At 45.2% G+C, this 22,500-nt stretch overlaps 1 protein-coding gene across 2 annotated transcripts in view; it reads left to right on the forward strand.

Annotated features, from left to right (window-relative positions):
- Positions 1-22,500, forward strand: part of stard13a (StAR related lipid transfer domain containing 13a) — a 184,763-nt gene that overhangs the window by 19,978 nt on the left and 142,285 nt on the right. For both annotated transcript variants that reach the window (XM_082958304.1, XM_045690196.2), the window contains exon 5: positions 12,802-12,832. In XM_082958304.1, the coding sequence (XP_082814430.1) occupies positions 12,802-12,832 (31 nt within the window). The remainder of the gene's footprint in view (positions 1-12,801; positions 12,833-22,500) is intronic.

Consider the following 22,500-nt stretch of genomic DNA (forward strand, 5'->3'; position numbering starts at 1 on the left):
GTCCTCTCCAGGTTTAGTATCCACTATGACTTGTAGTCCTCTCCAGGTCTAGTATCCTCTATGACTTGTAGTCCTCTCCAGGTCTAGTATCCACTATGACTTGTAGTCCTCTCCAGGTCTAGTATCCTCTATGACTTGTAGTCCTCTCCAGGTCTAGTATCCTCTATGACTTGTAGTCCTCTCCAGGTCTAGTATCCTCTATGACTTGTAGTCCTCTCCAGGTCTAGTATCCTCTATGACTTGTAGTCCTCTCCAGGTCTAGTATCCTCTATGACTTGTAGTCCTCTCCAGGTCTAGTATCCTCTATGACTTGTAGTCCTCTCCAGGTCTAGTATCCACTATGACTTGTAGTTCTCTCCAGGTCTAGTATCCACTATGACTTGTAGTCCTCTCCAGGTCTAGTATCCACTATGACTTGTAGTCCTCTCCAGGTCTCACCACCCACTGCGACTTGTAGTCCTCTCCAGGTCTAGTATCCACTATGACTTGTAGTCCTCTCTAGGTCTAGTATCCTCTATGACTTGTAGTCCTCTCCAGGTCTAGTATCCACTATGACTTGTAGTCCTCTCCAGGTCTAGTATCCTCTATGACTTGTAGTCCTCTCCAGGTCTAGTATCCACTGTGACTTGTAGGCCTCTCCAGGTCTAGTATCCTCTATGACTTGTAGTCCTCTCCAGGTCTAGTATCCTCTATGACTTGTAGTCCTCTCCAGGTCTAGTATCCACTATGACTTGTAGTCCTCTCCAGGTCTAGTATCCACTGTGACTTGTAGGCCTCTCCAGGTCTAGTATCCTCTATGACTTGTAGTCCTCTCCAGGTCTAGTATCCTCTATGACTTGTAGTCCTCTCCAGGTCTAGTATCCACTATGACTTGTAGTCCTCTCCAGGTCTAGTATCCTCTATGACTTGTAGTCCTCTCCAGGTCTAGTATCCACTATGACTTGTAGTCCTCTCCAGGTCTAGTATCCACTATGACTTGTAGTCCTCTCCAGGTCTAGTATCCATTATGACTTGTAGTTCTCTCCAGGTCTAGTATCCACTATGACTTGTAGTCCTCTCCAGGTCTAGTATCCACTGTGACTTGTAGTCCTCTCCAGGTCTAGTATCCACTGTGGCTTGTAGTCCTCTCCAGGTCTAGTATCCACTGTGACTTGTAGTCCTCTCCAGGTCTCACCACCCACTGCGACTTGTAGTCCTCTCCAGGTTTAGTATCCACTATGACTTGTAGTCCTCTCCAGGTCTAGTATCCTCTATGACTTGTAGTCCTCTCCAGGTCTAGTATCCACTATGACTTGTAGTCCTCTCCAGGTCTAGTATCCTCTATGACTTGTAGTCCTCTCCAGGTCTAGTATCCTCTATGACTTGTAGTCCTCTCCAGGTCTAGTATCCTCTATGACTTGTAGTCCTCTCCAGGTCTAGTATCCTCTATGACTTGTAGTCCTCTCCAGGTCTAGTATCCTCTATGACTTGTAGTCCTCTCCAGGTCTAGTATCCTCTATGACTTGTAGTCCTCTCCAGGTCTAGTATCCACTATGACTTGTAGTTCTCTCCAGGTCTAGTATCCACTATGACTTGTAGTCCTCTCCAGGTCTAGTATCCACTATGACTTGTAGTCCTCTCCAGGTCTAGTATCCACTATGACTTGTAGTCCTCTCCAGGTCTAGTATCCACTGTGACTTGTAGTCCTCTCCAGGTCTAGTATCCACTATGACTTGTAGTCCTCTCCAGGTCTAGTATCCTCTATGACTTGTAGTCCTCTCCAGGTCTAGTATCCACTATGACTTGTAGTCCTCTCCAGGTCTAGTATCCACTGTGACTTGTAGTTCTCTCCAGGTCTAGTATCCACTATGACTTGTAGTCCTCTCCAGGTCTAGTATCCTCTATGACTTGTAGTCCTCTCCAGGTCTAGTATCCACTATGACTTGTAGTCCTCTCCAGGTCTAGTATCCACTGTGACTTGTAGTCCCCTCCAGGTCTAGTATCCACTATGACTTGTAGTCCTCTCCAGGTCTAGTATCCACTATGACTTGTAGTCCTCTCCAGGTCTAGTATCCACTATGACTTGTAGTCCTCTCCAGGTCTAGTATCCACTATGACTTGTAGTCCTCTCCAGGTCTAGTATCCTCTATGACTTGTAGTCCTCTCCAGGTCTAGTATCCACTATGACTTGTAGTCCTCTCCAGGTCTAGTATCCACTATGACTTGTAGTCCTCTCCAGGTCTAGTATCCTCTATGACTTGTAGTCCTCTCCAGGTCTAGTATCCACTATGACTTGTAGTCCTCTCCAGGTCTAGTATCCACTATGACTTGTAGTCCTCTCCAGGTCTAGTATCCACTATGACTTGTAGTCCTCTCCAGGTCTAGTATCCTCTATGACTTGTAGTCCTCTCCAGGTCTAGTATCCACTGTGACTTGTAGTCCTCTCCAGGTCTCACCACCCACTGCGACTTGTAGTCCTCTCCAGGTCTAGTATCCACTATGACTTGTAGTCCTCTCCAGGTCTAGTATCCTCTATGACTTGTAGTCCTCTCCAGGTCTAGTATCCACTATGACTTGTAGTCCTCTCCAGGTCTAGTATCCACTATGACTTGTAGTCCTCTCCAGGTCTAGTATCCTCTATGACTTGTAGTCCTCTCCAGGTCTAGTATCCTCTATGACTTGTAGTCCTCTCCAGGTCTAGTATCCTCTATGACTTGTAGTCCTCTCCAGGTCTAGTATCCTCTATGACTTGTAGTCCTCTCCAGGTCTAGTATCCTCTATGACTTGTAGTCCTCTCCAGGTCTAGTATCCTCTATGACTTGTAGTCCTCTCCAGGTCTAGTATCCACTATGACTTGTAGTTCTCTCCAGGTCTAGTATCCACTATGACTTGTAGTCCTCTCCAGGTCTAGTATCCACTATGACTTGTAGTCCTCTCCAGGTCTAGTATCCACTATGACTTGTAGTCCTCTCCAGGTCTAGTATCCACTGTGACTTGTAGTCCTCTCCAGGTCTAGTATCCACTATGACTTGTAGTCCTCTCCAGGTCTAGTATCCTCTATGACTTGTAGTCCTCTCCAGGTCTAGTATCCACTATGACTTGTAGTCCTCTCCAGGTCTAGTATCCACTGTGACTTGTAGTTCTCTCCAGGTCTAGTATCCACTATGACTTGTAGTCCTCTCCAGGTCTAGTATCCTCTATGACTTGTAGTCCTCTCCAGGTCTAGTATCCACTATGACTTGTAGTCCTCTCCAGGTCTAGTATCCACTGTGACTTGTAGTCCCCTCCAGGTCTAGTATCCACTATGACTTGTAGTCCTCTCCAGGTCTAGTATCCACTATGACTTGTAGTCCTCTCCAGGTCTAGTATCCACTATGACTTGTAGTCCTCTCCAGGTCTAGTATCCACTATGACTTGTAGTCCTCTCCAGGTCTAGTATCCTCTATGACTTGTAGTCCTCTCCAGGTCTAGTATCCACTATGACTTGTAGTCCTCTCCAGGTCTAGTATCCACTATGACTTGTAGTCCTCTCCAGGTCTAGTATCCTCTATGACTTGTAGTCCTCTCCAGGTCTAGTATCCACTATGACTTGTAGTCCTCTCCAGGTCTAGTATCCACTATGACTTGTAGTCCTCTCCAGGTCTAGTATCCACTATGACTTGTAGTCCTCTCCAGGTCTAGTATCCACTATGACTTGTAGTCCTCTCCAGGTCTAGTATCCACTATGACTTGTAGTCCTCTCCAGGTCTAGTATCCACTATGACTTGTAGTCCTCTCCAGGTCTAGTATCCACTATGACTTGTAGTCCTCTCCAGGTCTAGTATCCACTATGACTTGTAGTCCTCTCCAGGTCTAGTATCCACTATGACTTGTAGTCCTCTCCAGGTCTAGTATCCACTATGACTTGTAGTCCTCTCCAGGTCTAGTATCCACTATGACTTGTAGTCCTCTCCAGGTCTAGTATCCTCTATGACTTGTAGTCCTCTCCAGGTCTAGTATCCACTATGACTTGTAGTCCTCTCCAGGTCTAGTATCCTCTATGACTTGTAGTCCTCTCCAGGTCTAGTATCCTCTATGACTTGTAGTCCTCTCCAGGTCTAGTATCCACTATGACTTGTAGTCCTCTCCAGGTCTAGTATCCACTATGACTTGTAGTCCTCTCCAGGTCTAGTATCCACTATGACTTGTAGTCCTCTCCAGGTCTAGTATCCACTATGACTTGTAGTCCTCTCCAGGTCTAGTATCCACTATGACTTGTAGTCCTCTCCAGGTCTAGTATCCTCTATGACTTGTAGTCCTCTCCAGGTCTAGTATCCTCTATGACTTGTAGTCCTCTCCAGGTCTAGTATCCACTATGACTTGTAGTCCTCTCCAGGTCTAGTATCCACTATGACTTGTAGTCCTCTCCAGGTCTAGTATCCACTATGACTTGTAGTCCTCTCCAGGTCTAGTATCCACTATGACTTGTAGTCCTCTCCAGGTCTAGTATCCTCTATGACTTGTAGTCCTCTCCAGGTCTAGTATCCACTATGACTTGTAGTCCTCTCCAGGTCTAGTATCCACTATGACTTGTAGTCCTCTCCAGGTCTAGTATCCACTGTGACTTGTAGGCCTCTCCAGGTCTAGTATCCTCTATGACTTGTAGTCCTCTCCAGGTCTAGTATCCACTATGACTTGTAGTCCTCTCCAGGTCTAGTATCCACTATGACTTGTAGTCCTCTCCAGGTCTAGTATCCTCTATGACTTGTAGTCCTCTCCAGGTCTAGTATCCACTATGACTTGTAGTCCTCTCCAGGTCTAGTATCCACTATGACTTGTAGTCCTCTCCAGGTCTAGTATCCACTATGACTTGTAGTCCTCTCCAGGTCTAGTATCCACTATGACTTGTAGTCCTCTCCAGGTCTAGTATCCACTATGACTTGTAGTCCTCTCCAGGTCTAGTATCCTCTATGACTTGTAGTCCTCTCCAGGTCTAGTATCCTCTATGACTTGTAGTCCTCTCCAGGTCTAGTATCCACTATGACTTGTAGTCCTCTCCAGGTCTAGTATCCACTATGACTTGTAGTCCTCTCCAGGTCTAGTATCCACTATGACTTGTAGTCCTCTCCAGGTCTAGTATCCACTATGACTTGTAGTCCTCTCCAGGTCTAGTATCCACTATGACTTGTAGTCCTCTCCAGGTCTAGTATCCACTGTGACTTGTAGGCCTCTCCAGGTCTAGTATCCTCTATGACTTGTAGTCCTCTCCAGGTCTAGTATCCACTATGACTTGTAGTCCTCTCCAGGTCTAGTATCCACTATGACTTGTAGTCCTCTCCAGGTCTAGTATCCTCTATGACTTGTAGTCCTCTCCAGGTCTAGTATCCACTATGACTTGTAGTCCTCTCCAGGTCTAGTATCCACTATGACTTGTAGTCCTCTCCAGGTCTAGTATCCACTATGACTTGTAGTCCTCTCCAGGTCTAGTATCCACTATGACTTGTAGTCCTCTCCAGGTCTAGTATCCACTATGACTTGTAGTCCTCTCCAGGTCTAGTATCCACTATGACTTGTAGTCCTCTCCAGGTCTAGTATCCACTATGACTTGTAGTCCTCTCCAGGTCTAGTATCCACTATGACTTGTAGTCCTCTCCAGGTCTAGTATCCACTATGACTTGTAGTCCTCTCCAGGTCTAGTATCCACTATGACTTGTAGTCCTCTCCAGGTCTAGTATCCACTATGACTTGTAGTCCTCTCCAGGTCTAGTATCCACTATGACTTGTAGTCCTCTCCAGGTCTAGTATCCTCTATGACTTGTAGTCCTCTCCAGGTCTAGTATCCACTATGACTTGTAGTCCTCTCCAGGTCTAGTATCCTCTATGACTTGTAGTCCTCTCCAGGTCTAGTATCCACTATGACTTGTAGTCCTCTCCAGGTCTAGTATCCTCTATGACTTGTAGTCCTCTCCAGGTCTAGTATCCACTATGACTTGTAGTCCTCTCCAGGTCTAGTATCCACTATGACTTGTAGTCCTCTCCAGGTCTAGTATCCACTATGACTTGTAGTCCTCTCCAGGTCTAGTATCCACTATGACTTGTAGTCCTCTCCAGGTCTAGTATCCACTATGACTTGTAGTCCTCTCCAGGTCTAGTATCCACTATGACTTGTAGTCCTCTCCAGGTCTAGTATCCTCTATGACTTGTAGTCCTCTCCAGGTCTAGTATCCACTATGACTTGTAGTCCTCTCCAGGTCTAGTATCCTCTATGACTTGTAGTCCTCTCCAGGTCTAGTATCCACTATGACTTGTAGTCCTCTCCAGGTCTAGTATCCACTATGACTTGTAGTCCTCTCCAGGTCTAGTATCCACTATGACTTGTAGTCCTCTCCAGGTCTAGTATCCTCTATGACTTGTAGTCCTCTCCAGGTCTAGTATCCACTATGACTTGTAGTCCTCTCCAGGTCTAGTATCCACTATGACTTGTAGTCCTCTCCAGGTCTAGTATCCACTATGACTTGTAGTCCTCTCCAGGTCTAGTATCCACTATGACTTGTAGTCCTCTCCAGGTCTAGTATCCACTATGACTTGTAGTCCTCTCCAGGTCTAGTATCCTCTATGACTTGTAGTCCTCTCCAGGTCTAGTATCCTCTATGACTTGTAGTCCTCTCCAGGTCTAGTATCCACTATGACTTGTAGTCCTCTCCAGGTCTAGTATCCACTATGACTTGTAGTTCTCTCCAGGTCTAGTATCCTCTATGACTTGTAGTCCTCTCCAGGTCTAGTATCCACTATGACTTGTAGTCCTCTCCAGGTCTAGTATCCACTATGACTTGTAGTCCTCTCCAGGTCTAGTATCCACTGTGACTTGTAGGCCTCTCCAGGTCTAGTATCCTCTATGACTTGTAGTCCTCTCCAGGTCTAGTATCCACTATGACTTGTAGTCCTCTCCAGGTCTAGTATCCACTATGACTTGTAGTCCTCTCCAGGTCTAGTATCCTCTATGACTTGTAGTCCTCTCCAGGTCTAGTATCCACTATGACTTGTAGTCCTCTCCAGGTCTAGTATCCATTATGACTTGTAGTCCTCTCCAGGTCTAGTATCCACTATGACTTGTAGTCCTCTCCAGGTCTAGTATCCACTATGACTTGTAGTCCTCTCCAGGTCTAGTATCCACTATGACTTGTAGTCCTCTCCAGGTCTAGTATCCACTGTGACTTGTAGTCCTCTCCAGGTCTAGTATCCACTATGACTTGTAGTCCTCTCCAGGTCTAGTATCCACTATGACTTGTAGTCCTCTCCAGGTCTAGTATCCACTATGACTTGTAGTCCTCTCCAGGTCTAGTATCCACTATGACTTGTAGTCCTCTCCAGGTCTAGTATCCTCTATGACTTGTAGTCCTCTCCAGGTCTAGTATCCACTATGACTTGTAGTCCTCTCCAGGTCTAGTATCCACTATGACTTGTAGTCCTCTCCAGGTCTAGTATCCACTATGACTTGTAGTCCTCTCCAGGTCTAGTATCCTCTATGACTTGTAGTCCTCTCCAGGTCTAGTATCCACTATGACTTGTAGTCCTCTCCAGGTCTAGTATCCACTATGACTTGTAGTCCTCTCCAGGTCTAGTATCCACTATGACTTGTAGTCCTCTCCAGGTCTAGTATCCACTATGACTTGTAGTCCTCTCCAGGTCTAGTATCCACTATGACTTGTAGTCCTCTCCAGGTCTAGTATCCACTATGACTTGTAGTCCTCTCCAGGTCTAGTATCCACTATGACTTGTAGTCCTCTCCAGGTCTAGTATCCACTATGACTTGTAGTCCTCTCCAGGTCTAGTATCCACTATGACTTGTAGTCCTCTCCAGGTCTAGTATCCACTATGACTTGTAGTCCTCTCCAGGTCTAGTATCCACTATGACTTGTAGTCCTCTCCAGGTCTAGTATCCTCTATGACTTGTAGTCCTCTCCAGGTCTAGTATCCACTATGACTTGTAGTCCTCTCCAGGTCTAGTATCCACTATGACTTGTAGTCCTCTCCAGGTCTAGTATCCACTATGACTTGTAGTCCTCTCCAGGTCTAGTATCCACTATGACTTGTAGTCCTCTCCAGGTCTAGTATCCTCTATGACTTGTAGTCCTCTCCAGGTCTAGTATCCACTATGACTTGTAGTCCTCTCCAGGTCTAGTATCCACTATGACTTGTAGTCCTCTCCAGGTCTAGTATCCACTATGACTTGTAGTCCTCTCCAGGTCTAGTATCCACTATGACTTGTAGTCCTCTCCAGGTCTAGTATCCACTATGACTTGTAGTCCTCTCCAGGTCTAGTATCCACTATGACTTGTAGTCCTCTCCAGGTCTAGTATCCTCTATGACTTGTAGTCCTCTCCAGGTCTAGTATCCACTATGACTTGTAGTCCTCTCCAGGTCTAGTATCCACTATGACTTGTAGTCCTCTCCAGGTCTAGTATCCACTGTGACTTGTAGTCCTCTCCAGGTCTAGTATCCACTATGACTTGTAGTCCTCTCCAGGTCTAGTATCCACTATGACTTGTAGTTCTCTCCAGGTCTAGTATCCTCTATGACTTGTAGTCCTCTCCAGGTCTAGTATCCACTATGACTTGTAGTCCTCTCCAGGTCTAGTATCCACTATGACTTGTAGTCCTCTCCAGGTCTAGTATCCACTGTGACTTGTAGGCCTCTCCAGGTCTAGTATCCTCTATGACTTGTAGTCCTCTCCAGGTCTAGTATCCACTATGACTTGTAGTCCTCTCCAGGTCTAGTATCCACTATGACTTGTAGTCCTCTCCAGGTCTAGTATCCTCTATGACTTGTAGTCCTCTCCAGGTCTAGTATCCACTATGACTTGTAGTCCTCTCCAGGTCTAGTATCCATTATGACTTGTAGTCCTCTCCAGGTCTAGTATCCACTATGACTTGTAGTCCTCTCCAGGTCTAGTATCCACTATGACTTGTAGTCCTCTCCAGGTCTAGTATCCACTATGACTTGTAGTCCTCTCCAGGTCTAGTATCCTCTATGACTTGTAGTCCTCTCCAGGTCTAGTATCCTCTATGACTTGTAGTCCTCTCCAGGTCTAGTATCCACTATGACTTGTAGTCCTCTCCAGGTCTAGTATCCACTGTGACTTGTAGTCCTCTCCAGGTCTAGTATCCACTATGACTTGTAGTCCTCTCCAGGTCTAGTATCCACTATGACTTGTAGTCCTCTCCAGGTCTAGTATCCACTATGACTTGTAGTTCTCTCCAGGTCTAGTATCCTCTATGACTTGTAGTCCTCTCCAGGTCTAGTATCCACTATGACTTGTAGTCCTCTCCAGGTCTAGTATCCACTATGACTTGTAGTCCTCTCCAGGTCTAGTATCCACTGTGACTTGTAGGCCTCTCCAGGTCTAGTATCCTCTATGACTTGTAGTCCTCTCCAGGTCTAGTATCCACTATGACTTGTAGTCCTCTCCAGGTCTAGTATCCACTATGACTTGTAGTCCTCTCCAGGTCTAGTATCCTCTATGACTTGTAGTCCTCTCCAGGTCTAGTATCCACTGTGACTTGTAGTCCTCTCCAGGTCTAGTATCCATTATGACTTGTAGTCCTCTCCAGGTCTAGTATCCACTATGACTTGTAGTCCTCTCCAGGTCTAGTATCCACTATGACTTGTAGTCCTCTCCAGGTCTAGTATCCACTATGACTTGTAGTCCTCTCCAGGTCTAGTATCCACTATGACTTGTAGTCCTCTCCAGGTCTAGTATCCACTATGACTTGTAGTCCTCTCCAGGTCTAGTATCCACTATGACTTGTAGTCCTCTCCAGGTCTAGTATCCACTATGACTTGTAGTCCTCTCCAGGTCTAGTATCCACTGTGACTTGTAGTCCTCTCCAGGTCTAGTATCCTCTATGACTTGTAGTCCTCTCCAGGTCTAGTATCCTCTATGACTTGTAGTCCTCTCCAGGTCTAGTATCCTCTATGACTTGTAGTCCTCTCCAGGTCTAGTATCCTCTATGACTTGTAGTCCTCTCCAGGTCTAGTATCCTCTATGACTTGTAGTCCTCTCCAGGTCTAGTATCCACTATGACTTGTAGTCCTCTCCAGGTCTAGTATCCACTGTGACTTGTAGTCCTCTCCAGGTCTAGTATCCACTATGACTTGTAGTCCTCTCCAGGTCTAGTATCCACTATGACTTGTAGTTCTCTCCAGGTCTAGTATCCTCTATGACTTGTAGTTCTCTCCAGGTCTAGTATCCACTGTGACTTGTAGTCCTCTCCAGGTGAAATTTGATGGAGGATCGGTGATGATCTGGGGGAAACCCAGAAAACGTGTTTGTGTTTGTGTGTACGTGTTTGTGTTTGTGTGTTTGTGTTTGTGTGTACGTGTTTGTGTGTACGTGTTTGTGTTTGTGTGTTTGTGTTTGTGTGTACGTGTTTGTGTTTGTGTGTTTGTGTTTGTGTGTACGTGTTTGTGTGTACGTGTTTGTGTTTGTGTGTTTGTGTTTGTGTGTACGTGTTTGTGTTTGTGTGTTTGTGTTTGTGTGTACGTGTTTGTGTGTACGTGTTTGTGTTTGTGTGTTTGTGTTTGTGTGTACGTGTTTGTGTTTGTGTGTACGTGTTTGTGTTTGTGTGTTTGTGTTTGTGTGTACGTGTTTGTGTGTACGTGTTTGTGTTTGTGTGTTTGTGTTTGTGTGTACGTGTTTGTGTTTGTGTGTTTGTGTTTGTGTGTACGTGTTTGTGTGTACGTGTTTGTGTTTGTGTGTTTGTGTTTGTGTGTACGTGTTTGTGTTTGTGTGTTTGTGTTTGTGTGTACGTGTTTGTGTGTACGTGTTTGTGTTTGTGTGTTTGTGTTTGTGTGTACGTGTTTGTGTTTGTGTTTGTGTGTACGTGTTTGTGTGTACGTGTTTGTGTTTGTGTGTACGTGTTTGTGTTTGTGTGTACGTGTTTGTGTTTGTGTTTGTGTGTACGTGTTTGTGTGTACGTGTTTGTGTTTGTGTGTACGTGTTTGTGTTTGTGTGTACGTGTTTGTGTTTGTGTTTGTGTGTACGTGTTTGTGTGTACGTGTTTGTGTTTGTGTGTACGTGTTTGTGTTTGTGTGTACGTGTTTGTGTTTGTGTTTGTGTGTACGTGTTTGTGTGTACGTGTTTGTGTGTACGTGTTTGTGTTTGTGTGTACGTGTTTGTGTGTACGTGTTTGTGTTTGTGTGTACGTGTTTGTGTTTGTGTGTACGTGTTTGTGTTTGTGTTTGTGTGTACGTGTTTGTGTGTACGTGTTTGTGTGTACGTGGTTGTGTGTACGTGTTTGTGTGTACGTGTTTGTGTTTGTGTGTACGTGAGTGGTTGTGTGTGTGTATGCATAGAGGAGGTTCGGGTGCTAGGGTCGTGGGATCAGACTGAGTTTCCCCATTACCATGACTATACAACAGCTGTCTAAACCACACACACACACACACGCACACACACACACACACACACACACACACACACACACACACACACACACACACACACACACACACACACACACACACACACACACACACACACACACACAACCCACATACACACTTACACTTTATTCTCAGGGGTATAAACACAGGATCTTAAATGATGTTAATCATTATATAAAGTAGACTGCTCTGCTCTCTCTCTCTCTCTCTCTCTCTCTCTCTGTATCTCTCTTTCTCTGTATCTCCATCTCTCTCTTTCTCTGTATCTCTCTCTCTCTCTCTCTCTCTCTCTCTCTCTCTTTCTCTGTATCTCTCTCTCTCTCTTTCTCTGTATCTCTCTCTCTCTCTGTATCCCTCTCTCTCTCTCTCTCTCTCTCTCTCTCTCTCTCTCTCTCTCTCTTTCTCTGTATCCCTCTCTCTCTCTCTCTCTCTCTCTCTCTGTATCCCTCTCTCTCTCTCTCTCTCTCTCTCTCTCTCTTTCTCTGTATCCCTCTCTCTCTCTCTCTCTCTCTCTCTTTCTCTGTATCTCTCTCTCTATCTCTCTGTATCTCTCTCTCTATCTCTCTCTCTCTCTCTCTCTCTCTCTCTCTCTCTCTCTCTCTCTCTTTCTCTGTCTCTCTCTCCTTCTCTCTCTCTCACACACACACACACACACACACACACACACACACACACACACACACACACACACACACACACACACACACACACACACACACACACTCCAAGAGTTTCCCTCGCACCATGCCTACACAACAGCTGTCTAATCCACACACACACACACACACACAAACACAACCCACACTTACACTCAGGGGTATAAACACAGGATCTTAAATAAGGTTAAGCACTATATAAAATAGACTGTTCTGCTCTCTCTCTCTCTCTCTCTGTCCACTTCTCTCGCTCTCCTTCTCACACACACACACACACACACACACACACACACACACACACACAGCCCCTCCAAGAACAACATCCAGTACTTCTCCCCTGTGCAGCATAATCCCACTGAAGTCATGTAATAGTGGTTGACTATGGGTCTGTCTCAAATGGCAGCCTGTACCTTATGTAGAGCCTTATGGGCCCTGGTAGGGAATAGGGAATAGGGTGCCATTTGGGATGTACACAATAAACCTGATAGACACTGAACCATCAGACTGGAGGAATATACTGTTTAATACATATATTTAGATACTGAACCATCAGACTGGAGGAATATACTGTTTAATATATGTATTTAGATACTGGATCCCACTATGTGTGTGTGTGTGTGTGTGTGTGTGTGTGTGTGTGTGTGTGTGTGTTTTGTGTGTGTGTGTGTGTGTGTGTGTGTGTGTGTGTGTGTGTGTGTGTGTGTGTGATACTCATTGTCTCTCTGTCTCTGTCTCCTGTCAGGGTGAAAGCAGGATGCCCAGCGAATCAGAAGGTAAGATGACCTCTTTATCTGGTGTGTGTGTCAAACCTCAACCGCCCTGAAGTAATCTCACACACACACACACGCACACACGCACACACGCACACACGCACACACACACACACGCACACACACGCACACACACACACACACACACACACACACACACACACACACACACACACACACACACACACACACACACACACACACACACACACACACACACACAGACACACACACCCACACACACACACACACACGCACACACACACACACGGACAGACGGACGGACGGACGGACAGACACACACACTCTGTGGGTGATTTACTGTGGTTTGTGGTTGATAAGACAGGAATTGGTAGAATGTGCTGTGAATGGTTTAAATGTTCTGTCCAGGACATTCCTTCCATGGTCACATGGTCTGATGCTGTATTATAGGTTATCAGGCTACATCCAGCTACAGTAGTTAACATCTACACCAGAATGTCTGTTAAGATGTCTTCTGTCATTTCACTCATCAATACAAATGCTCAATTGGATTATCAATACATTGATTATTGTACAGTATATGGAGACAGGAAGAATGATTTTTGAATGACCTTATGGAGTCAGTATTGGGCTCAGAGCCCCAGTGCTGCGAAGAGACTTGGAAAAAGTTCATATGCACTCGCTGGCCGTTTACTAGGTACACTTACTTAGAACCGGGTCGGACCTCCCTTTGCCTCCAGAACAGCCTGAATTCTCTGGGGCTTGGTAATGTTGCTCAATTGGTATCAAGGGACCTAACGTGTGGCAGGAAAACATTCCCCCCACTATTACACCACCTCCACCAGCCTGTACCGTTAACAGCAGGCAGGATGGGGCCATGGACTCATGCTGTTTACACCACATCCTGACTCTGTCATCAGCATGACGTAACAGGAACCATGATTCACCTAGAAACCCAAGGGTTTGATCTATTTGATTCCATTCCACTGATTCCGCTCCAGTCATTACCACCAGTCCATTCTCCCCAATTAAGGTGCCACCAACCTCTGACTCGTGCTGTTGACGCCAAATCCTGACTCTGTCATCAGCATGACGTAACAGGAACCACGATTCATTGGACCAGGTGATGTTATTCCACTCCTCAGTTGTCCAGTGTTGGTGATCGCCTGCCCACTGGACCCACTTCTTGTTGTCGTTTTAAGCTGACGGGAGAGGAACCCGCTGAGGTCGCTCCGTTCGCCGTAAACCCCTAGAGACAATGTTGTGTGTGAAGAGCCCAGGAGGAGGACCTGGCACCGACGATCACACCACACTCAAGGTCGCTTAGGTCACTCGTTTCGCCCGTTCTAACGTTCAATCGAAACGGTAACTGAATGTCTCGATGCCTGTCTGCCTGTTTTATATAGCAAGCCACGGCCACATGACACACTGTCTGTAGAAGCGAACTATTTTTGGTGAACGGGGTGGTGTACCTAATAAACTGGCCAGTGTATAGCTTATCCTTTATTCAGACCCCTGGCGCCTGGCGCCCTGGCGCCGCTCCATGGAGACGGGTAGCCTGGTTCCTATACGGGAGTTGGCATAACAGCACAAACCGATTGGAGACCAGGCTAGGAGAAAAGAGCATCTTTCTGAGATGAAGGAGCCTTTGGCTGTTGTTCACGTCTTGGACTGTGTCCTTTCTGATTGACAGGCACAGGCGTCATGGCGACCACAGGGAGTTATCGTGGCGACAGGGTGACATTCTGTGTGTTTTAATAGGGACAAAGTGTTTACGTGTATGCATGGCTGTGTGTGTGTGTGTGTGTATGTGTGTGTGTGTGTGTGTGTGTGTGTGTGTGTGTGTGTGTGTGTGTGTTCAGGGTGGCACCACCAGCCTAGACCCGGGTCACGTTACTGTCACTGATAGTCCAGCAGGAAGAGGTGCAGTTTGGGTAATGACACTCCAGAGGCTGCTGGGAGGTTAGGGGTTATGCCACTATCGACCTCACAAGAGGATGTGTGTGTGTGTGTGTGTGTGTGTGTGTGTGTGTGTGTGTGTGTGTGTGTGTGTGTGTGTGTGTGTGTGTGTGTGTGTGTGTGTGTGTGTGTGCGCGCGTTTGTGTGCGATGGTGTGTCCTGTGTGTGTGGTCTGCATGTCAGCCTACGTCTGAAGATATGATATTGTAGTATGTTAGATCTCTCCTCACATTCACTCTGTTGTCTGTCTGATTGAAGGTTGGCCATAGCATTCTACACTAGACTCCTTCTAACCTCAGAGCATGGAACATTATCCTGAGGTTGTCCAGAGGTTGTTAGTTTATCTTCAGTTAGGGCTGAGGGGAAGACCCTTCCTGGCATCAGTCTGCATCCCAATATATATTGCACTATTGTTGACCAGGGCCTATATGCACCATGTAGGGAATATAGATTTATACTATAGAAGTTGTAGCAGAGAGAGAACCTATACTAAAGCCACGTCTCTCTCTCTCTCTCTCTCTCTCTCTCTCTCTCTCTCTCTCTCTCTCTCTCTCTCTCCCTCTCTCCCTCTCTCTCTGCTCTCTCTTTCTCTCTACTCTCTCTCTCTCTCTCTGCTCTCGCTCTCTCTCTCTGCTCTCTCTCTCTCTGCTCTCTCGCTCTCTCTCTCTCGCTCTCTCTTCTCTCTCTCTCTCTTCTCTCTCTCAATTCAATTTAAGGGCTTTATTGGCATGGGAAACATGTGTTTACAATGCCAAAGCAAGTGAAATAGATAATAAACAAAAGTGATTTTCTTTTCATTCACAGTAAACATTACACTCGCAGAAGTTCCAAAAGAATAAAGAGATTTTAAATGTCATATTATGTATATATACAGTGTTGTAACGATGTACAAATAGTTAAAGTACAAAAGGGAAAATAAATAAACATAAATATGGGTTGTATTTACAATGGTGTTTGTTCTTCACTGGTTGCCCCTTTTCTTGTGGCATCAGGTCACAAATATTTCCGCTGTGATGGCACATTGTGGTATTTCACCCAGTAGATATGGCAAAATTTGATTTGTTTTAAAATTCTTTGTGGTTCTGTGTAATCTGAGGGAAATATGTGTCTCTAATATGGTCATACATTTGGCAGGAGGTTAGGAAGTGCAGCTCAGTTTCCACCTCGTTTTGTGGGCAGTGTGCACATAGCCTGTCTTCTCTTGAGAGCCTGGTCTGCCTACAGTGGTCTCTCTCAATAGCAAGGCTATGCTCACTGAGTCTGTAAAGGTCAAAGCTTTCCTTAAGTTTGGGTCAGTCACAGTGGTCAGGTATTCTGTCACTGTGTACTCTCTGTTTAGGAACAAATAGCATTCTAGTTTGCTCTGTTTTTTTGTTAATTCTTTCCAATGTGTCAAGTAATTATCTTTTTGTTTTCTCATGACTTGGTTGGGTCTAATTGTGTTGCTTTGCTGTCCTCTCTCTCTCTCTCTCTCTCTCTCTCTCTCTCTCTCTCTCTCTCTCTCTCTCTCTCTCTCTCTCTCTCTCTCTCTCTCTCTCTCTCTCTCCTCTCTCTCACTGTGGATAGACAGTTTAGATATGTGCATATTGCACAGTCTAGCAATGACTCAAATCAAACCTCCCTCAACCCCCCCCCCTCAACCTCCACACAACCCAAACCTCCCCACAACCTTTGTACAACCTCCCCACAACCTTCGTACAACCACCCCACAACCTCCCTTCAATGTAGTAGCAGAGACCTTTAATCTCTGTAAAGATGCAATGATTTATTTCCAATCCATTTCCTCTAGCAGGAGAATGAATATGTAATTCTGGAACATTATTTTTGTAGTCTTATCAGCTTAGCTGCTCTGCTCCTTCTCTCACTGATCAACAACTCAACTCTATCACAACTCTGCTTTAATCCCACAGTCTCATCATACACACACAGTGGTTCTCTCTGACCACACAGTGGTTCTCTCTGACCACACAGTGGTTCTCTCTGACCACACAGTGGTTCTCTGACCACACAGCGGTTATCTCTGACCACACTGTGGTTCTCTCTGACCACACAGTGGTTCTCTCTGACCACACAGTGGTTCTCTCTGACCACACAGCGGTTCTCTCTGACCACACAGCAGTTCTCTGACCACACAGTGGTTCTCTCTGACCACACAGTGGTTCTCTCTGACCACACACAGTGGTTCTCTCTGACCACACAGTGGTTCTCTCTGACCACACAGTGGTTCTCTCTGACCACACACAGTGGTTCTCTCTGACCACACAGTGGTTCTCTCTGACCACACAGTGGTTCTCTCTGACCACACAGTGGTTGTCTGACCACACAGAGGCACGCCCATTCCGTCGTGTCATTCTGGCTGTACTAGTGGGCCTTGTGAGGATATGGGAAGTGGGAGAGAGGTATGGTTTTCCATTCAGGTGTCCACCGCCTCAGGTCTAGCTAAAGGTTGTGTGTGTGTGTGTGTGTGTGTGTGTGTGTGTGTGTGTGTGTGTGTGTGTGTGTGTGTGTGTGTGTGTGTGTGTGTGTGTGTGTGTGTCGGGAAAAGAAAAAAGGTGAAACTAATCTACGCCTGCTCTGATAAAAACCTTAGGGCATTTAGCCTCGGGGGATGCCTTGCTTGACCACACCCTCCTTCCTTGCTCCTGGCCTGCCCTGCCTCTTCCACCAATCCATTTGTTTTTATGGACAGAAATGAGCAGAAGCTCTGAGCTGTCCGATCAGGTCCATTGTCAGCTCACTGGACTAACAAACTGGCTGACTAATCTGTTCAGGAACTTCAGTATCCCTTGGCCTTGGCCAGCAATGGATAGTTGTATCTCCTTTATCCTTTATTCTTTAGCCAAACATATTTATTCAGTGAGTCTAAATGATTAACATTAGCTGCTGGCTGGATGATTTCATCAATCTAGCTATCTAATGTTAACTAGCTATCTAGCTATGTAGAGCTAACATTAGTCATTTCGTTAGCTAGCTATCTAGCTATGTAGAGCTAACATTAGTCATTTCGTTAGCTAGCTATCTAGCTATGTAGAGCTAACGTTAGTAATTTTGTTAGCTAGCTATCTAGCTATGTAGAGCTAACTTTAGTCATTTTGTTAGCTATCTATCTAGCTATGTAGAGCTAACGTTAGTAATTTTGTTAGCTAGCTATCTAGCTATGTAGAGCTAACATTAGTCATTTCGTTAGCTAGCTATAGATTGGATCATTTTAGTTAGTTTTAAAGGACGAGTAAACTGCTTTTTGTTTTCCATGAACACTTTTGTTCACTCTCTCAACCTCCTTTTAACCTCCCCACAACCACCCCACAACCACCCCACAACCTCCCCACAACCACCCCTCAACCTCCCCACAACCACCCCTCAACCTACCCTCAACCTCCTGTCAACCTCCCAACGACAATCAATCATATATTTATCATGTATTTATAAAGCCCTTTTTACATCAGCTTCTACACCTGCATTGCTTGCTGTGTGGGGTTTTAGACTGGGTTTCTGTACAGCACTTTGAGATATCAGCTGATGTAAGAAGGGCTTTATAAATACATTTGATTTGATTTGAATTTGATGTCACAAAGTTCTGTACAGAAACCCAGCCTAAAACCCCAAACAGCAAGCAATGCAGATATAGAAGCATGGTGGCTAGCAAAAACTCGCTAGAATGGCCAGAACCTAGGAGGAAACTTAGAGAGGAACCAGGCTATGAGAGGTGGCCAGTCCTCTTCTGGCTGTGCCGGGTGGAGATTATAACAGTACATGACCAAGATGTTCAACACCCCTGGCTAAATCTGGTTCTTTTCCAGGTTTCTTCCTAGGTTCCTGCCTTTCTAGGGAGTTTTTCCTAGCCATCGTGTTTCTACATCTGCATTGCTTGCTGTTTGGGGGTTTGAGGTTGGGTTTCTGCATCAGCACTTTGTGAAAACTGCTGATATTAAAAGGACTTTGTAAAATACCTTTGATGGATTGACCTCTCCACTTGAGAGAGAACCAGATCTATATTCATTAACGTGTACTTCATTCATCTTTATTACTTAACCCTGTATGACAAAGAGTAAGTGCTTAACGCTGCATTTGGCATAGGCCACGTCCCAATAGTTTTGACCAGGGCCCATAGGGTTCTGGTTAAAAGTAGTGCACTACATAGGGAAAAGGGTGCGGATTGGGACACATAGGTTGTCTCTCTCATCAGACTAATGTGTATTGACCTACAATACCCGGGGGGGTTGGCTAAAGATGCCACAGTCAACCATATGTCTGTTGGTTCTGCAACATTAGCTAATTACTGTCTTCTATATCCTCATATAGCCTGACCAGACAGAGATAGTAGAGCTGACTATAACCTCATATAGCCTGACCAGACAGAGATAGTAGAGCTGACTATATCCTCATATAGTCTCACCAGACAGAGATAGTAGAGCTGACTATATCCTCATATAGTCTCACCAGACAGAGATAGTAGAGCTGACTATAACCTCATATAGCCTGACCAGACAGAGATAGTAGAGCTGACTATATCCTCATATAGTCTCACCAGACAGAGATAGTAGAGCTGACTATATCCTCATATAGCCTGACCAGACAGAGATAGTAGAGCTGACTATAACCTCATATAGCCTGACCAGACAGAGATAGTAGAGCTGACTATATCCTCATACAGCCTGACCAGACAGAGATAGTAGAGCTGACTATAACCTCATATAGCCTGACCAGACAGAGATAGTAGAGCTGACTATATCCTCATACAGCTTGACCAGACAGAGATAGTAGAGCTGACTATAACCTCATATAGCCTGACCAGACAGAGATAGTAGAGCTGACTATATCCTCATATAGCCGGACCAGACAGAGATAGTAGAGCTGACTATATCCTCATATAGCCTGACCAGACAGAGATAGTAGAGCTGACTATAACCTCATATAGCCTGACCAGACAGAGATAGTAGAGCTGACTATAACCTCATATAGCCTGACCAGACAGAGATAGTAGAGCTGACTATATCCTCATATAGCCTGACCAGACAGAGATAGTAGAGCTGACTATAACCTCATATAGCCTGACCAGACAGAGATAGTAGAGCTGACTATATCCTCATACAGCTTGACCAGACAGAGATAGTAGAGCTGACTATAACCTCATACAGCTTGACCAGACAGAGATAGTAGAGCTGACTATATCCTCATATAGCCTGACCAGACAGAGATAGTAGAGCTGACTATATCCTCATATAGCCTGACTAGACAGAGATAGTAGAGCTGACTATATCCTCATACAGCCTGACCAGACAGAGATAGTAGAGCTGACTATAACCTCATATAGCCTGACCAGACAGAGATAGGGTGCATACCCTTTATAGTGCACTAATTGTGACAGCGTCCCATAGGGCTCGGGTCAGATGTATTGGACTCTAAAGGGAATAGGGTGTAATTTGGAATGCAACCAGAGACAGACTGCTCTGTGTGCGGTTACCTTGGTCTGATTCTGTGGGCTGCTCTGTGATCGACTGTTGCTGCTCTAGAGGGCAATGTGCTGTGTTGTATTATGTTGAGCGAGACAGAGATAGCCCCAGACCTCAGGGGGAGTGATGACGTTACCAAGCCCAGGAAAAGTCCCAGTCCCTGGGGAGAGAGGGAGGGAGAGAGGCCCCTCTTGGAGGATGTGGAGGAGGGAGTATGAGAAAGTAATGAGAATGTAGAGGGGGGATGAAGGGGGATGAAGGGCTCTCCTAAACATAGACAAGTAAATAAAGCCAGTGTAGTGTTTAGAACTAGGCCTTTATAAGACCCCACTGTTTACCATGGCTGCTACAGCTGAGGATATTTTCATTCCTCTCCATCCATCCATCCCTCCATCTCTCCATCCCTCTCTCCCAGAGAAGCTGACCCAGATCAGAGATGTTACATTTATTATTTTTAACCATCCCACGAAATAGTCCTGGATTCCACACAGGGAGACAGGGGAGACAGGGACAGAGAGAGACAGGGAGAGACAGGGAGAGACAGAGAGAGACAGAGAGACAGAGAGAGAGAGAGAGAGAGAGATACTGTAAATAGATGGATGGAAATAGAGTTGGCAGTGTTTTCATGAATTGTTGATATTCAGCATTTATACTGCTGAGAAAACATTGAATGCACACACACGCAGAGTATAAAGGGTGAGAGAATAAAGGGGGAGAGAAAGGGATAGAGAATAAAGGGATAGAGAATAAAGGGGAGAGAATAAAGGGATAAGAGAATAAAGGGATAGAGAATAAAGGGATAGAGAATAAAGGGATAGAGAATAAAGGGATAGAGAATAAAGGGGGAGAGAATAAAGGGGAGAGAATAAAGGGGAGAGAATAAAGGGGGAGAGAAAGGGATAGAGAATAAAGGGATAGAGAATAAAGGGATAGAGAATAAAGGGATAGAGAATAAAGGGATAGAGAATAAAGGGGGAGAGAATAAAGGGGAGAGAATAAAGGGGGAGAGAATAAAGGGGGAGAGAAAGGGATAGAGAATAAAGGGATAGAGAATAAAGGGGAGAGAATAAAGGGATAGAGAATAAAGGGGGAGAGAATAAAGGGGAGAGAATAAAGGGGAGAGAATAAAGGGGGAGAGAATAAAGGGTGAGAGAATAAAGGGGAGAGAATAAAGGGATAGAGAATAAAGGGGAGAGAATAAAGGGATAGAGAATAAAGGGGAGAGAATAAAGGGATAGAGAATAAAGGGATAAGAGAATAAAGGGGAGAGAATAAAGGGGAGAGAATAAAGGGATAAGAGAATAAAGGGGAGAGAATAAAGGGGAGAGAATAAAGGGATAGAGAATAAAGGGGAGAGAATAAAGGGGAGAGAATAAAGGGATAGAGAATAAAGGGTGAGAGAATAAAGGGGAGAGAATAAAGGGGAGAGAATAAAGGGATAGAGAATAAAGGGATAAGAGAATAAAGGGGAGAGAATAAAGGGATAAGAGAATAAAGGGATAGAGAATAAAGGGGAGAGAATAAAGGGATAGAGAATAAAGGGGGAGAGAATAAAGGGGAGAGAATAAAGGGGGAGAGAATAAATGGGAGAGAATAAAGGGGGAGAGAATAAAGGGTGAGAGAATAAAGGGGAGAGAATAAAGGGATAGAGAATAAAGGGGAGAGAATAAAGGGGAGAGAATAAAGGGGGAGAGAATAAAGGGGGAGAGAGAATAAAGGGATAGAGAATAAAGGGTGAGAGAATAAAGGGGAGAGAATAAAGGGGGAGAGAATAAAGGGATAGAGAATAAAGGGGGAGAGAGTAAAGGGATAAGAGAATAAAGGGATAGAGAATAAAGGGGGAGAGAATAAAGGGGAGAGAATAAAGGGGAGAGAATAAAGGGATAGAGAATAAAGGGGGAGAGAATAAAGGGGAGAGAATAAAGGGGGAGAGAATAAAGGGGAGAGAATAAAGGGGGAGAGAATAAAGGGTGAGAGAATAAAGGGGAGAGAATAAAGGGATAGAGAATAAAGGGGAGAGAATAAAGGGGAGAGAATAAAGGGGGAGAGAATAAAGGGATAGAGAATAAAGGGGGAGAGAATAAAGGGGAGAGAATAAAGGGGAGAGAATAAAGGGGGGAGAGAATAAAGGGTGAGAGAATAAAGGGGAGAGAATAAAGGGATAGAGAATAAAGGGGAGAGAATAAAGGGGAGAGAATAAAGGGGGAGAGAATAAAGGGGGAGAGAAAGGGATAGAGAATAAAGGGATAGAGAATAAAGGGGGAGAGAATAAAGGGA

Source organism: Salmo salar, chromosome 11 (genome assembly GCF_965601325.2).
Source record: "Salmo salar chromosome 11, fSalSal1, whole genome shotgun sequence".
Lineage (NCBI taxonomy): Eukaryota > Metazoa > Chordata > Actinopteri > Salmoniformes > Salmonidae > Salmo > Salmo salar.